The 15,476-nt window shown below is 32.6% G+C and overlaps 1 protein-coding gene across 1 annotated transcript in view; it reads left to right on the top strand.

The window, feature by feature from the left end:
* The first annotated feature begins 5,572 nt into the window (after positions 1-5,572).
* LOC127736177 (ADAMTS-like protein 3) overlaps positions 5,573-15,476 on the top strand; it is a 43,522-nt gene continuing 33,618 nt past the window's right edge. The window contains exon 1 of the mRNA XM_052246745.1: positions 5,573-5,868. Coding sequence (XP_052102705.1) covers positions 5,734-5,868 — 135 coding nt within the window. The 5' untranslated portion in view covers positions 5,573-5,733. The remainder of the gene's footprint in view (positions 5,869-15,476) is intronic.

The raw sequence follows: 15,476 nt of genomic DNA, 5'->3' as shown, positions 1-15,476 counted from the left end.
TGAAATGCAGGCTCTGGGGTGTCATATCAACTGGGCTGAGATATCCATATGTAGGCACTGGTCGAATGTTGCTACATAGAAATGAAAAGTTCACAATTAGGAAGCTGAACTCATCTCTTTTGTTGTTAAGTTTTGTTCTCAACCGACCTGATTGTCAATTTCTAGATGTTAACCCAGATATGAGGCAGAAATACTATGTATCTGCTGTATCCTTTATTTCAAGTTCGGTTCAACATATAGTCACCAAACTTTGAATTATTTAGTGAAAGAACATCATCTATTATAATATAGCGGAACGTGAAGCTAAAGGATAATGCTAGCTTTTTCATCCTGCCTTAGAAGCCTCTGTATAAAGTCTGCCTCATATAGATAGAGGAATAAGTCGCCAAGAACAGGAGCACAGTTGGTTTACATGGAAATGCCGATTGTTTGTTGAAAAACACGTCCTCTAAACGTAACTAATATTTTGTCAATCAAGAAATCAAGCATTCTAATAATCGCAGTTTCAGGGAACTTTTTGTTTGAATCAGAGTGATTTTGTTTACAAAATACGATTTATCCCTCCCAAAGAGAAGATACTTGTATCTACTCTGGCTATTCTTTTTTATAAAACAAACCAGGATCAATTATTTCTGTGTAAAGGGTAGAAAAATCAAATGATTTAATACTATTGCAAGATGAAAGAGATGTAGATTGTATGTACTCATACAGATCTTTGGATTTTTTTTTGTATCAACACTTGATTCACGCCGTGAAATTATGTTAAAACTTACGTTCAAATCAATTATTTAGTATTTTCAAAACATAAATAAACACAGTTTTCTCTAATCATTCTTTATTGTAGAATAATAGCCCCAAACGTAAAAAAGGATTTAAAAAAAACATCATTTAAGAACAAAAGCTCCTAAAAGAAATCGATATAATGACTTATTTTGCTTATCAGTTTTGTTTTCGACAGTTTCTTTATTATTAAGATTTTATATTGCTAAAGAACGCACCCGGAGAGAACCACTAGCCTTCGGCAGGAAACAGTGGGATATCCAGTGAACGAAAACAAAAGAAAATTCACTCTTCTTATGACAGAGTCGAGAAAGTCAATAATATAACAATACCGGTGACGATATTGATCAAAAGTTATTTCTAAATAATAATTGTACATTTTAAAGAATTATTTGTTAAACTGTGTTATTAGAAATATACATGCAAATACCCGATGTTTTATGTTCATATTTATCGAGATAATTGCTTAAAAGGGCACTAGCTACGAGATATATAAAAAATCTAAAGTATGATTTTTTTTGTTCAATCATTAATGAAAGTGAAATAGTGAAATAATAATTCGCTTTAAGCAGCCAGTATGGTTCAATTTTGTCAAATTAGGCTAAGAAACATTGATGATGAATTATTCACTTGCAAGTGAATAATTAGACCTCATTGAATCCGTATTCATGTGAACTTCAATTTAACCCCTTACCTAGAGATGGATAACGCATTGAGCGTGCGTGTTAGGTTACTTAAAGGGAAAGACTGTAAACATTGAAAGTGAAACAAAGGTAAACCATTTGATTGACTGATTCGATCCACAAAAAATAATTCTTGTACAGGTGAAAACGATGATTAACATATATTTTTAATCTATAATATAAAAATAAACAGACATAGAAAAACCCAATTGCACGAGTTTGGTTTCTATTTATATCTATATTTATGTTTATATCGCTTATATGACCATCGGAGGTCTGCCGAGATCAACTCGATAGTTAGATGGCGTCAAGTCTAAAATACACACGAAACGAAGCTACATATTATCTAGTCCATGCCCTGTAAATTGTTTAGACTTTTTATAATTTGGATAAATTTTGAAAATGGTTATAAATCAAATATGAGAATTTGAGTCAAATCGGTGAACATGAATTTGACAGCTAGTGCCCCTTTAAGAAGCTTGTGAAACTGAAATTCAAAAACTGCCAATCTTTGCTGCATATTGATAAAAAAAAATTGGAAAAAATTATGTACATTCAAAATCGAAAGATCTTTCAGGTCACCAATTTTCTGAGTGTTCCAAAAAGTCCTTAGCATGTTACAATTTCCAAAACTATGCTTATTTTTTCACACCTAAATTATCGAGCACACCGCTCTGCTCTTGTAACATGTACATTCAATAGAGAACTATTGTATTTTCGTGAATATAAACATATAAAAGTCTGTCTGTGCAGGTTAAAAATTAAAGATAACTATTTTTATAAAGTAGGTATCTTTCTACTATTTTGTATACAATATTAAGAAAAGGTCGTCTCGAGTTTTGTACAAGTATTTGCAGTCTTCTCGATCTATTCACATTCAATGTTTACATCGAGATAAGATCTGTTTGATTTTGCTTAGTAACTTAATTTCAAAAGTGCCAATCTTTGCTGCATATCAATCGATTCCTTTGGAATTTTTTCCCTGACTTTCTCTGATCTAGCTGTATATATATACGAAAAATAAGCATGTTCCAGAGAACTATACAGACAGTAAAAAAATAAATTGAAGGTGGTACTCCAGGAATTTATTCGCATAGCAACATTTTAAACCAATTTTACACCAGGCTTCTATGGCCTGCTGTACTCGTCGATTGCTACTTAAGGAGGAAAATGATAACATTGATGGGAAGTTTTGTTTTTATTTCAATTTATTTCTATTTTTACTATTTACCAGAACGTTTTTCCGTGAATCCATAATTGATAGCGTCCTTGCTAAAATGGAACAAACATTGAGAAGATCTAGTTTTCAGTGTTTACAGGGGAGGTAATATTTTGTCACTAGATTTCCCACTGGGAAACTGACAATCCTAGTCAATTAAGATTGGAGTCAAACGCACCTGCCACGTGCATGGTTCAAACTCACGACCTCCGTGTTGACAGGCTCGTGATACAGTAGTTGAACTAATTAGACCATCCGACCATCGAGGTCACAGGAAGTATAATCATCAACTCTCCGCGACGGATATCAAGATAGAAAACACAAGAATTAAAATATCGTATGAAATGGGAGATATATTCAGGTGCTACAGGAATGTGGAAAGATAGAAACGGAAAGTTCACAATTGGAAGATTGAGAGACACTTAGATTGAGCTACTGTAACAGATCTTTATATTGAAAAATAGTGCTTATTTCAGATTCAATAAACATGTATAAAGCAACATTTCGTAGCGCAATATACACCAACAATTACTCCCAAATAAAAGTTTATTTTAATTTAACCGAGGTCAACGGAATGACGAGTGTCTATGAGGCATTTTCAGATAAGCAGTGCATTTATTTACTAGCAGTGTAATTAAGCAAATCGTAAGTCTGCAGCATTACGTAATGTAGGTCAGGTAAAACTATACTATACACTTTGAAATACAACATCCGTTACTTTTTTTGGAAGATAAGAGTTCATAATAGTGCACTTAATGCAGTTTTTCATGATATCGCGTAACAACATACGTATGGTTTTATTTAGTAGCAAGATACAAAAAAATGTGGTAGGTTAAAACAATTCCAATGTTACAATCACACGAGCATCAGTCAGCCTTACATCTAGTCTTTTTCAATAACGTCTAAGATGTATACATTAATAAAACCAAAGATCGAGCATCACGAACCCTACCGAAACCGTGGGTAACTCATGTGCTTCGGAAGGGTAAGCAGTTCCTGCTCCACATGTGGCACCCGTCTTGTTGCTCATTTAAGCAATAATCCAGTGATAAGTCGCATTCGGTAATGTCACAATCGAGGAAAAGAGTATTTGATTGTGATTATGACAAGTGGAACATATCCGTGGTCATCTGCGACACAGATATTCCCTAATGGACGAGCAAATGATAATCAGTACATGATAAACGTTATTTCCAAACACGATAGAAGTCAACGGGTTGGAAAGCCAAATACGATAAAAACATTAACCAAAATGGCCCGAAACAGAACAGACAAACGAGTTTTCAAACTCCGTAAGCATGCAATGACAAAACAATCACGAAAAAACTTAGTTGTGCAATCGAAAATTATTTGATCTCTGTATATTTAAAAAAATGGGCGTTCTATAAACACCATGCAGACAGAAAGTTGGTGTGGTAGCAATATATAAATATGTTATGGTTAGATATCATCAATAGTTTATAACTAAAGTAAACATTTACATTTAGAAAATCCACATCATTTGATTTTTTAAATTCGTTTCAATAAAAAAAACTGAATCATTTTCGTTGTTTTTTACGGAATCAGATTAGGTACATAGTAAACATAAATTTAGCAAACAAAGTAGAAATTTCGACAATTAAAATCTTAAAATTTTGATTTTAATTTTTAATTTTTACCTCTCAAATCTAAAAATTTCTCTACTTTATTTCGAAATTTCGGCTTTTCTAATCTAAAATGAAATGTCGATTTTCATAAAGTTAACTCAATATTCTGTTTTCAAAATTAAAAAATATATACTTTAACTTCAAAATTAAAAAAAAATGTCGACTATTAAAAAACACAAATGGCAATAAACTTAAAACAACGAGGAGAAAAAATCCACAAAAAAAACCCGTAGAAAACTCGAGATTGAGCAACACAAACCCCCGCCAAAAAACTACATAGAAAATTCGAGATTGAGTAACACAAACCCCGCCAAAAAACTACATAGAAAACTCGAGATTGAGCAACAAAAACCCCGCCAAAAAACTACATAGAAAACTCGAGATTGAGCAACACAAACCCCGCCAAAAACTACATAGAAAACTCGAGATTAAGCAACACAAACCCCGCCAAAAAACTATATAGAAAACTCGAGATTGAGCAACACAAACCCCGCCAAAAAACCGGGAGTGAACTCAGGTGCTCTGGATATAATGAATTTTATATTTATATATTTCCAAATTATACATATTAAAAGTTAAGTTTAGCATGCATACATGTGCACATAAATGACGCAAACAGTAAGCTTAATTTGTTAGAAAGCAAGGAAAATAATTAAGATGGTAATATATGAGGGTAAATTTTCTTTTCCTAACTGTTTATTGCTACCTAAGCTCGAGTCTGGTCTTCCACTTTCTGTTTTGAGATAGGCTTGAAATCCCCACACATCGATATTTTGACACCCCCCCCCCCCCCTTTGTACAACCTTTTGCTCCAAATCTGTCAAATTTAGCACATCTCTTCTAGACTCGGCGTATATCAAGAGCTAGGCATGTATCTCTCGACTCTTTTGTTTTACACATGTTGTTGGTTTGCTGTTTCCTTAACATATAAACAATTATCTCCTCATAGAAAACTAATTAAATATAAAAAGGGAATAGAATGATACAGACATCTACATTAAAACAAATTAAGATAAAAAAAAAAGATTTTGCAATAAAAATCGAAGGTTGAGTGTGAAGTAGACACTGTTTGTTATATTAGAATATGTAAGATGATTAAGATTAGACTGTACCTAGAGTCGCTAAAAACATTTAGACAGAGTTACAGCACATATAAACACTATAGACTTGAATTTAGACAGACTGTTTATTTGATGTGATTTAGAAAAGGCTAAATCCAATTGCATTTTAAACTACTTATCTTTTGAAGTGGCTTTGATTCGGGTCGTTTCTATTCCGCAGGTGTTCAAATGCACCTCTTATACTAAACAAATCGGTTAAATGTTTTTTTTTGTTCAAAGAAATAATGTATATACTTTGACAGTTAATCAAATGAAAGTTTATAAGTCAAAATGGATTTAAGGAAATGCCAATGGTTTTTAAGTATTTCGATATCTGTAATTCAGAATTCGTCATTCTGTGGATTTTATTATTCATAGCTCTACAGATGGATACCAGTACTAGGCATACGATATGTGTCGTTACCGCATGGCTTTTGGCGGTAAGTATAAATTTTCTTTTGCAACTAAAATGTATTAATTATTAATTTATGACACAGAACTTGTGTTTTCTGATTTTTCTCATTAAAATAAGATGTGAGTATGTTTGCCAATGAGACAACTTTCCACCAGAAACCAAATGCTGTAGAAGGTTAGCAGCAATATAGGTCATCGAACGTCCTTCAACAATAAGCAAAACCCATACCGCATAGCTAGCATATGAGGACAATGTCCAGCAAAATGACCGTTATACTGATTGAACAGCGAAAGCCATTTCCTGGCTGATGAGAAAACCTACGACTGTGAAGGAGTACTGACTCAAAATTCTAAAATCGATATATATATGGTTTGAACGTTGTTTTCAATTTAGACTTGTTTATATTTTTTCGTTTGGGCTTGTATTATATTTGCCTTCGGGTTTATATGATCCGTTCATCCTATTTTGACTCCTCAAAATTCATGAGTCTATCCTAAATTGAGGTAAATTGAATGGCTTTCCAAATACCGTTTCGATTCCTAACATCACTGAAGAGACATTAATTGTCGAAATCCGGATATGGTGTACAAAAACCTTTGCACCTTTTGTTTGCGGTATATCATCTTTTCCGCAAGTTTATTGTTTTCTGTTTAGTATTGAATTTATAGTTAAGATCCATTTATGACATCGGTGATCCGTTTATTTGGCAATCGCCAATGGCAGTCAGCAGGGTTTAAGAACATTTGTTGTTCGACCTGTTAGTCAAATGCGTTTTGTTAAAATATACTTTTTTCACTTTTTTGGTCTTTTGGAAAATGTTGTTTGTGCTGTATTTAGACCCTTCTAACAAGAAATTTGTTTTGCATGCACACGTATAAAAATTGCGGTTTTTATCCAACGCAATCATAGGTTTGAACGTTGTTTTCAATTTAGACTTGTTTATATTTTTTCGTTTGGGCTTGTATTATATTTGCCTTCAGGTTTATATGATCCGTTCATCCTATTTTGACTCCTCAAAATTCATGAGTCTATCCTAAATTGAGGTAAATTGTATGGCTTTCCAAATACTGTTTCGATTCCTAACATCACTGAAGAGACATTAATTGTCGAAATCCGGATATGGTGTACAAAAACCTTTGCACCTTTTGTTTGAGGTATATCATCTTTTTCGCAAGTTTATTGTTTTCTGTTTAGTATTAAATTTATAGTTAAGATCCATTTATGACATCGGTGATCCGTTTATTTGGCAATCGCCAATGGCAGTCAGCAGGGTTTAAGAGCATTTGTTGTTCGACCTGTTAGTCAAAAGCGTTTTGTTAAAATATACTTTTTTCACTTTTTTGGTCTTTTGGAAAATGTTGTTTGTGCTGTATTTAGACCATACTAACAAGAAATTTGTTTTGCATGCACACGTATAAAAATTGCGGTTTTTATCTAACGCAATCATAGGTTTGAACGTTGTTTTCAATTTAGACTTGTTTATATTTTTTCGTTTGGGCTTGTATTATATTTGCCTTCGGGTTTATATGATCCGTTCATCCTATTTTGACTCCTCAAAATTCAAGAGTCTATCCTAAATTGAGGTAAATTGTATGGCTTTCCAAATACCGTTTCGATTCCTCACATCACTGAAGAGACATTAATTGTCGAAATCCGGATATGGTGTACAAAAACCTTTGCACCTTTTGTTTGCGGTATATCATCTTTTCCGCAAGTTTATTGTTTTCTGTTTAGTATTAAATTTATAGTTAAGATCCATTTATGACATCGGTGATCCGTTTATTTGGCAATCGCCAATGGCAGTCAGCAGGGTTTAAGAACATTTGTTGTTCGACCTGTTAGTCAAATGCGTTTTGTTAAAATATACTTTTTTCACTTTTTTAGTCTTTTGGGAAATGTTGTTTGTGCTGTATTTAGACCCTTCTAACAAGACATTTGTTTTGCATGCACACGTATAAAATTTGCGGTTTTTATCCAACGCAATCATAAGTTTGAACGTTGTTTTCAATTTAGACTTGTATATATATATGACGTCATATATTCTCTTTTGAAAACCCACTATGTCGGTAACACTGCTGGTAGTCTAAAAGAGTACCTAATGTCCAGTAGTAAGTTTATCGGTACTGGAATCATGATGATTTAAATCATTCTGTCGGTAAATTTCAAATTTCAAATTGTGTTATTGCTACTATAACCAAGACTTAGATAGTTTGGCTTTTCTATTTAGGTACGTCTTTCATGCGATTTTCATGCTCTCAAACTGATTATGATATTGGTTTTCCAACCCCTTAGGCTCAAGTGTACCAGATGAAGTACTTGGGAAACACTTTTACAAATTTGCACCACAGGTACTTGTCTCTGAAAAATATAACCTATATACCTTTATGTTATATAAAGGTATATAGGTAAAAAAAATTCAGAGACAGGTGCCTGTGTATGATGTGAACACAAGAATAGGTATCGTATTTTTTCAAAGTAAACGCAATCCGATGCGCTTTTCTGGATATACCTTCTTTCATTGCTACGATCGTGGCACCAAAAGCACAATTGGAAAACTGTGTGAAAAAATGGCGTAATTCATAAACCACACTATCTAAAGTTATTTTGCCTTCGGGAGTTACAACCTTCTTAAAAAAATATCAACTTAGTCGCATTCAAATGCATGTGCCAAATATTGATAAATACCTTCTGGAACTATATTCGACGGACTTTTCGTTAAATTTAATTGTGAATAAAAAAATATTGATTGTGAATAAAAAAATATTGATTGTGAATAAAAAAAAATTGGACTGTGAATAAAAACAATTACCTGATTGATTTTTTCTAAATGAGAAATATTTTTTTCGTATTTACTGGGTAAAATGTAACTTTGACATATTAGGTTTCTTCTGAAACGCGAAACAATGAAAATGCCATATCAATTACACACCCCAAATAATAATTAAGATGACAAATTGTTGTTTTGAAATTCTGATTGAAGGCTATTACAACTCGTTTTGCTGAAAAAGTTATCTACAGAGACTCAAATTACCGAATATTAAAGCTCGCTGCGCCTGAGTCATGGCCAGTTTGCTGTCAGTTTAGAAATACAAAACTAGTTGTCTATAGCCGTGTTAACAAAACAACAAGGACATCGCCTTCATCAAGATCTGCATCTTACTTTGCTGTCTTCACGTTTTTTGTAAAGGCGTTATTACTGAGAGAGAGAAAAAAACAGGTTGTGAGGTCGCAGAAACGTCTGTCACTATACATCTACAATACATGATGATTCTAGGCACTGACGTTGTTAATCATCTTAATTACGTGCTATAGGCTTCTTTTATTTACCTTTACTGTTTAGTCCATTTTTGGTAATATCCTAGTACTTCTACATCCCGCCATTGTGTTATTGTGCTATGGTCATTTTTTGTATTCCTGTCTTTCATTTTTGCTTATGTGCCTTGTCTATATGCCATTTTGTTTTTCTTTGCTAACCTATTTGTTTGTTTTTATAGTGATTAAGATTATAACACAATGTTGACTGCTGTATCCCTATTTTTGACATTTTTAATTGTTATGTCTGTTTGTTTTGTTCACACATTGTTGTCAATATAATGGAATTTTATGCGACTGTCATACAAGTGAGAGGTTTAGCTAGCTGTAAAACCAGGTTTAATCCACTATTTTCTACATAAGGAAATGCCAATATGACAGCTGTTTTCCATTCGTTTGATGTGTTTGAGCTTTTGATTTTGCCGCCATTTTATAAGGGACTTTCCGTTTTGAATTTAACTTTCCTTGGAGTTCGGTATTTTTGTTATTTTACTTTCTACTATAGTACTGAATATAAAATTGTAGCAAGGAGCTGCACTAAAAAGTACTTTGATTGTCGAGTAATTATTGAAAATGTAAAACTTATATATTATACTGTATTATATCATGCCTCCAATATACCTCTCAACAACTTAACATGATAACCTAATATCACATTAAGATGAAAGCTACAAGGTTTCAATCTTTATAAATATTAATTTCAAAGAATAAATCAAGATACTAAGATATGGTTAACCGCATGGGAGATATAAAAGTTGAATCATAGCATCACGATTTGTTATTCCTTCTTCTTTTTTTTTGCGGAACTGAAGAGTAGTTATAGAATTAACGTTTTGATAAAATTATCTCTATTTCCTGTAGATGATAAAGCTTGTTCCCTTGGGTATATAGTTTCAATGATATGGTCAGAAAACACAAAATCAAACAATAAAAAAGAAACCAGAGAGAGAGAGATTGAGAGATTCCTTCAACCTATTTCATAAATGTATGGGTCTGTCATACTGAAAAGCTTCATAACAATTTATGACTGAAAGCATCATTTCTGAACTCCAAATGCAATTTTTCTTATAATGTAATTCATATTTTTACGTTTAAATATTTATTTTTACATCTGTTTGATGTTAGAAATATAGTTGTTATTTAGAGTCAAATGTGTGGTCAAAGTATACTTTTTTTACATAATTAAAAAGAGAACCACTAGCTAGCAGACTTTGTATTGTTGGCAATCCTCGTATGAATATTTAAAGCACTAAATAAAAAAGAATTAATTGTAAAAAAATAAATAACACCACGTGCAGTACAGTAACACAGAAACTTATCAGTCAGCGCAATGTTTCAAATGGTTTAATACCGAGATTTATTAGATATTTGTTTTAATATGCTGTGAAATCAGATTAATCATTCCCATGGTTTTCTTTTCCAGAATCGACGATGAATCTTAATTTTAAGTGTAAATCACATATCATATAAACTTGTTGGTAAGGGAATAAGAGATTGGCAGGTCACTTGGAAACCCATTTAATATACTCTGGCTGTTTTGTGTTTTTTTTCCAGTGATGAGGTACGGGACATTCCTACACTCTACCGAATATCTAAATAACGAAATTGTCCTCACAAACAATGTTATATTGTTGGGACAGTGGCATCATTCTTCTTTTCCTCGATTTTGAAACCACCAAATGCATCTTTTTTTTTGGATTTTGACTTTTTTTTATCATTTCTGATGGAACAGTAATTCCGAGCAGTTAAATCATTACATTCGACACAATTAGTTAACATGATCAATTATATACTTAAAGGCAAATTCTTGATCACTTCAGAAAAGGGCCTCTGACGCATGCAATTAACTATGTGTTGTTTTAATTTTTACAGCACTGGGTCGATATCTTTGCTTGTGGACTATCAGTCCCCGAGGGCATCATCAGCTCAGTAGCCAGTGCTTCGGTACTGACATGATTTATAACAAACCTTTCTTAAATTGTCTGTTTATAAATTTATAAATTTATAAATTTATAATTATTAAGAAACCAAGGTTCAACTATAACTAACTCATCATCTCAGTCAAAAGTTAACCTTATAGATGGATTTGGCTATCATTTTGATGTCCTTTTTGGTCATAAAGCTCTTCAACTGTTTCGGTTCTTATACATCTTCGTGGCTTTCAAATATTAAATACAGACTTTGTATTATCAATGCTTGATGTGAAAGGGAAAATAAAGACGTAGTGTAATAAGGAAACATGAAAACTTGTATGCCATAACCTACTAACATGTTGGGTATTTGACAATAATTATCATTTCTGTGATATAACAAATTTATTCCAATATATTAATTTTAGATTTAAACCTATGTAGTATATAATTACACAAAATACTAAGTTGTACTGCAGTGTGGATGAAAATATAACTTTAATATAGATTTCTTGCATCCGAAGCGCTTTTCTTTATTTATCTTCACCAGGAATGCTTGCATTTGAAAGCAAGGGATGTGTGTATAAAAATGTAGAAACATTAAATAATGACCAAAAGGGACTTAAAAAAAAATTGCGATATTCATCTAATGTCAAGTTGGAACCTTTTCTTGTTAATAGGTTTTTGATTTATAAACGGTGAATTTTGAAATAGTTGTTATAAATATTGTTAGTGCCGAAGAACTTAGCTGTTGATATACCATCGGGAAATAACAGTCCATCGGCAGCGGTTATCAACCTAAATGCTAGTAAACGAAAATAATACCACATTATAAATTTACCTTGATCAAGAATGCTCATGCCTTAACATTTGAAAATCAGCGATGTACAAATAAACTCATCACAGAAACGTTAGGAGCTTAATGGCCAAAAGGGACCGCAAAAGTATAACCAGATGTTAGGTCAAACTTAGCCTGAGGGAGTTAAGCTTACTAAATGTGTTATATCCATTCTTGAATTCATTCTGTAGTGACAAGCAGTCATTAAGTAGCGATGTATATCATTTTACAATGGAAACCCGATTCTAGTTGTCAAGGTAGAGAGAGACATTGAGTTTATATGCTGAAGGTATTACAGTATCATTCTATGAGTTTTTGAAAGCCGAATTTTCATTTATTTTACAACTTTATGAAAAAACGTATTTAATTATTACTGAAACATTTGGGGTTTTTTTTTTATGGGAGAGAACATTTGTTCTGCAGTAAATCAGTTTTGATATTTGCCACAATATCACCAATTTGGTTCATGTTCTGAATTCGTATTTTCTCATGCACATTGGTGCATGTATATATCTGGATCCTGTTGTTTACATTGTTGCCTATAATATTGCATTTGATCTGTTGAGAGACATATATAATCTTGTATAATCTGCAGCTGCAATATACAGTTGAATATAATGACAGGGATTATGCCTTAACAATAGGCATAAAAACAATATCAGAGGATTTGTAGTACCAGCTTTACCTAGGTTATCTTAACTACTAGGCGTTGTTTAAACTGTTATACTCTAAACGCACACACACGTTGATTTTTTACTGGGTGGTAAAGAGTTCGATTTACAAATTTTATTATCAAATATCATATAACAACAAAGACATAGTATTGCTACCGTTCTTGTATTTTATTTTAATGTGAAAAAAGTGAAACGAGATATAATAGAGGGCATGTTACAGATTTTTTTTTATTTGTGGTATATATTAGGTCGTTCTAACATACTGGTCAGTCAATTCAAGTTTTGCTCCAACTAGTTTTCGGATGTTTTGATCTTTGAAAATCGGATATTTATTCATCATTGTTTGAGGCAGTTTACTATTGTCAACTTGAACCGTATATAAAAAAAAACTCATAAAAAGTATCAGGCTTATAATTTGACACACCAGACACGCGATTAGTCTTCGCATTACCCAATTTCGGCCTCGATGACCGAGTGGTCTCAGTAGTTCATCTCATTTTCACTATCCTGACAACACTGATGTTGTGAGTTAAAACCCTGCAAGTCGCAGGTGTGTTCGACTCCAATCTAAATTGACTAGGATTGCCAGTTTTCATGTCGAAGGTCGGTGGTTCTCTCTGGACACTGTGGCCTCCTCTAACAATAAAAAAGTTGCCACCACGAAATAGCCAATAGTGCTTAAAGTGGCGATAAACACAAAAAATCAATCAATCAATCAATCAATCACAAGACTCGTCAGTGGCGCATTACCAACAGTTAGAAGTCCAAATCAAATTCTTAGTTGAAGAACATTCAAAAAACACCCGAAAATGAAGAACATTTAGACACCCGAAAATTCCGGAAAGTTGTGATAAATATGGACAAAGCAATCCAGCATATGGGTAGAAACACCTTAGTGTTTTGAATAATTCAACATAATTTACAGAAAATTAACAGATCACTGATATTTTATGTCAACACAAAAGCGCTGACTACTGTGATTGTGATACCCTCGGGGACGAAACGTCCATCGAACCAGTGGTTGTAAAAACTCATCCAAGATACCAACGACTCTTTTCATAAAAAAACTAGAACACTCGTAAGTCATGAACAATTCAGTATAACTTACGACCAATTTTAACGCTTATAACTTGGTACGCCAGACGGGCGTATTTCAGTATTGTACTGTGCTCCTGGCACCATTCAAGTATTTCAATATAACATCGATATCATTCATTTCATATATTGCATATCCGGCGTTTAAAATTGCCATACCTATCATAGCCTTGCAACAAACCTAAATACTTCTTTGGTCTTATGTTATACATACGAATCTATATGCTAGTAAATATCTTAAACTAAACAGAATAAATGAAATCAGTTTGTCTGCATTACAAATTCCATGTTGCAAAATTAACTTCATCCATTAATACCAATCATTGTTTAGACATTCGTCTATTGTCGAAGACCGTATGTTGACCTCATTATGTCTTTTTCAATGTGTTGTTTCGTAGGTATTGACTAATATCCTACCTCTCCTTTAATATCAGTAGTAAATCGGCGTCATTCATAAACATTTTCTTGATAAGCGGTGATTAAAATAAAACTAATGATAAAATGGCATGTCGAAATCGTATCAATTTGTATATTATATACTCTACTTTACCTCATGGTACCGTTTACACTTGATCAACAAAAGAAGAATAGGACTTGCATATGTGCAACCTTACATACATTAGGTAAAAGCAAATTAATTTGAAGTTCCTCTCTCAGAAGACGAAACCAAATTAATCCGAAGTTCTTCTCTCTGTAGACGAAACCACATTAATTTGAAGGACGAAACCGAATCAACTCGAAGTTCTCTCTGTAGACGAAACCAAATTAATTTTTTTCTCCTTACAAACGAACTGTTTTTGTAACAATTCGGATTTTTCAGAAATAAATTTCATCCGCTATGTGCAGATTTTTTTTCAAGTGAAAACATTAAAAAATGGACTTCTTAAACTTTAAAGAAATTATTGTTAAACTAATCTTGTTTCTATATTTTAATTCATTACTGCATACAACTGCAGATGATTTTTTTTCTTCACAAATCAATTTATGAAGCGACCTAGCCTAATGCCATAACCATTTTGTTCAAATGACAGCTTCGTATTATCAGGTCATAGGTCATTGCGTAAGAAAAATAAAACTTATAAGCTTGTTTATATTACTAGGTATATACATTTATTTAAATGTAATAACTACTTAAGGTAATCCACTTCGAATTAAGGTACACACTTTTAACTCTTTAAGACACCTGGCTACAAATCATATACCTTATTTTGACAAAAATGTAAGTAAGATTAAGTTGTTTGATGTCTTTAAACCATCAACTATGACCCTAGTACCCATTTTACTGGCGTCATAAAGTTAGACAATGTACACATACCGTTGATGATAAATCTGTCATTTTGACGGGTCGAAATCGTAACGCTATAATATATTTAGTTTATATCTTTTTAAAATTTGATAAAGTTATTGATGTACATGTTAGTATCTTAATTTGTTTATGCAGACAAGTAGTCGAGTGCACCAGTACAAGTAAATTTTTCAATAGTAGTACTTATGTATCTTAAAGATCATTACGATACTCAAATGACAGCTTATTATGTCAGGAATGCATGTGAATCTTTGCAAATACTTGATATCAAGTGTATAAAGTTTATTTTAATTTGGTAAACAAATTTAGTTTATCATATGACTCGTGAAATCATGAAAGAAAGTGCATAGTATGCATATTGATGTTTACAGAAGAGATTCCCAAAGTATGTAAAGACGACTTCTTGTACACCATTTCCCCCATACGTTATCATGTGAATTCTCACGCCCGTTATTGAAAACTTATGTTCTTTTCTATTTTCAAATCCATTTCTATTAT

The sequence above is a fragment of the Mytilus californianus genome, unplaced genomic scaffold, assembly GCF_021869535.1.
Source record: "Mytilus californianus isolate M0D057914Y unplaced genomic scaffold, xbMytCali1.0.p SCAF_3, whole genome shotgun sequence".
Lineage (NCBI taxonomy): Eukaryota > Metazoa > Mollusca > Bivalvia > Mytilida > Mytilidae > Mytilus > Mytilus californianus.
The sequence above is the reverse complement of the archived record's forward strand: the minus strand, read 5'-3'. Positions and strand labels throughout refer to the sequence as shown.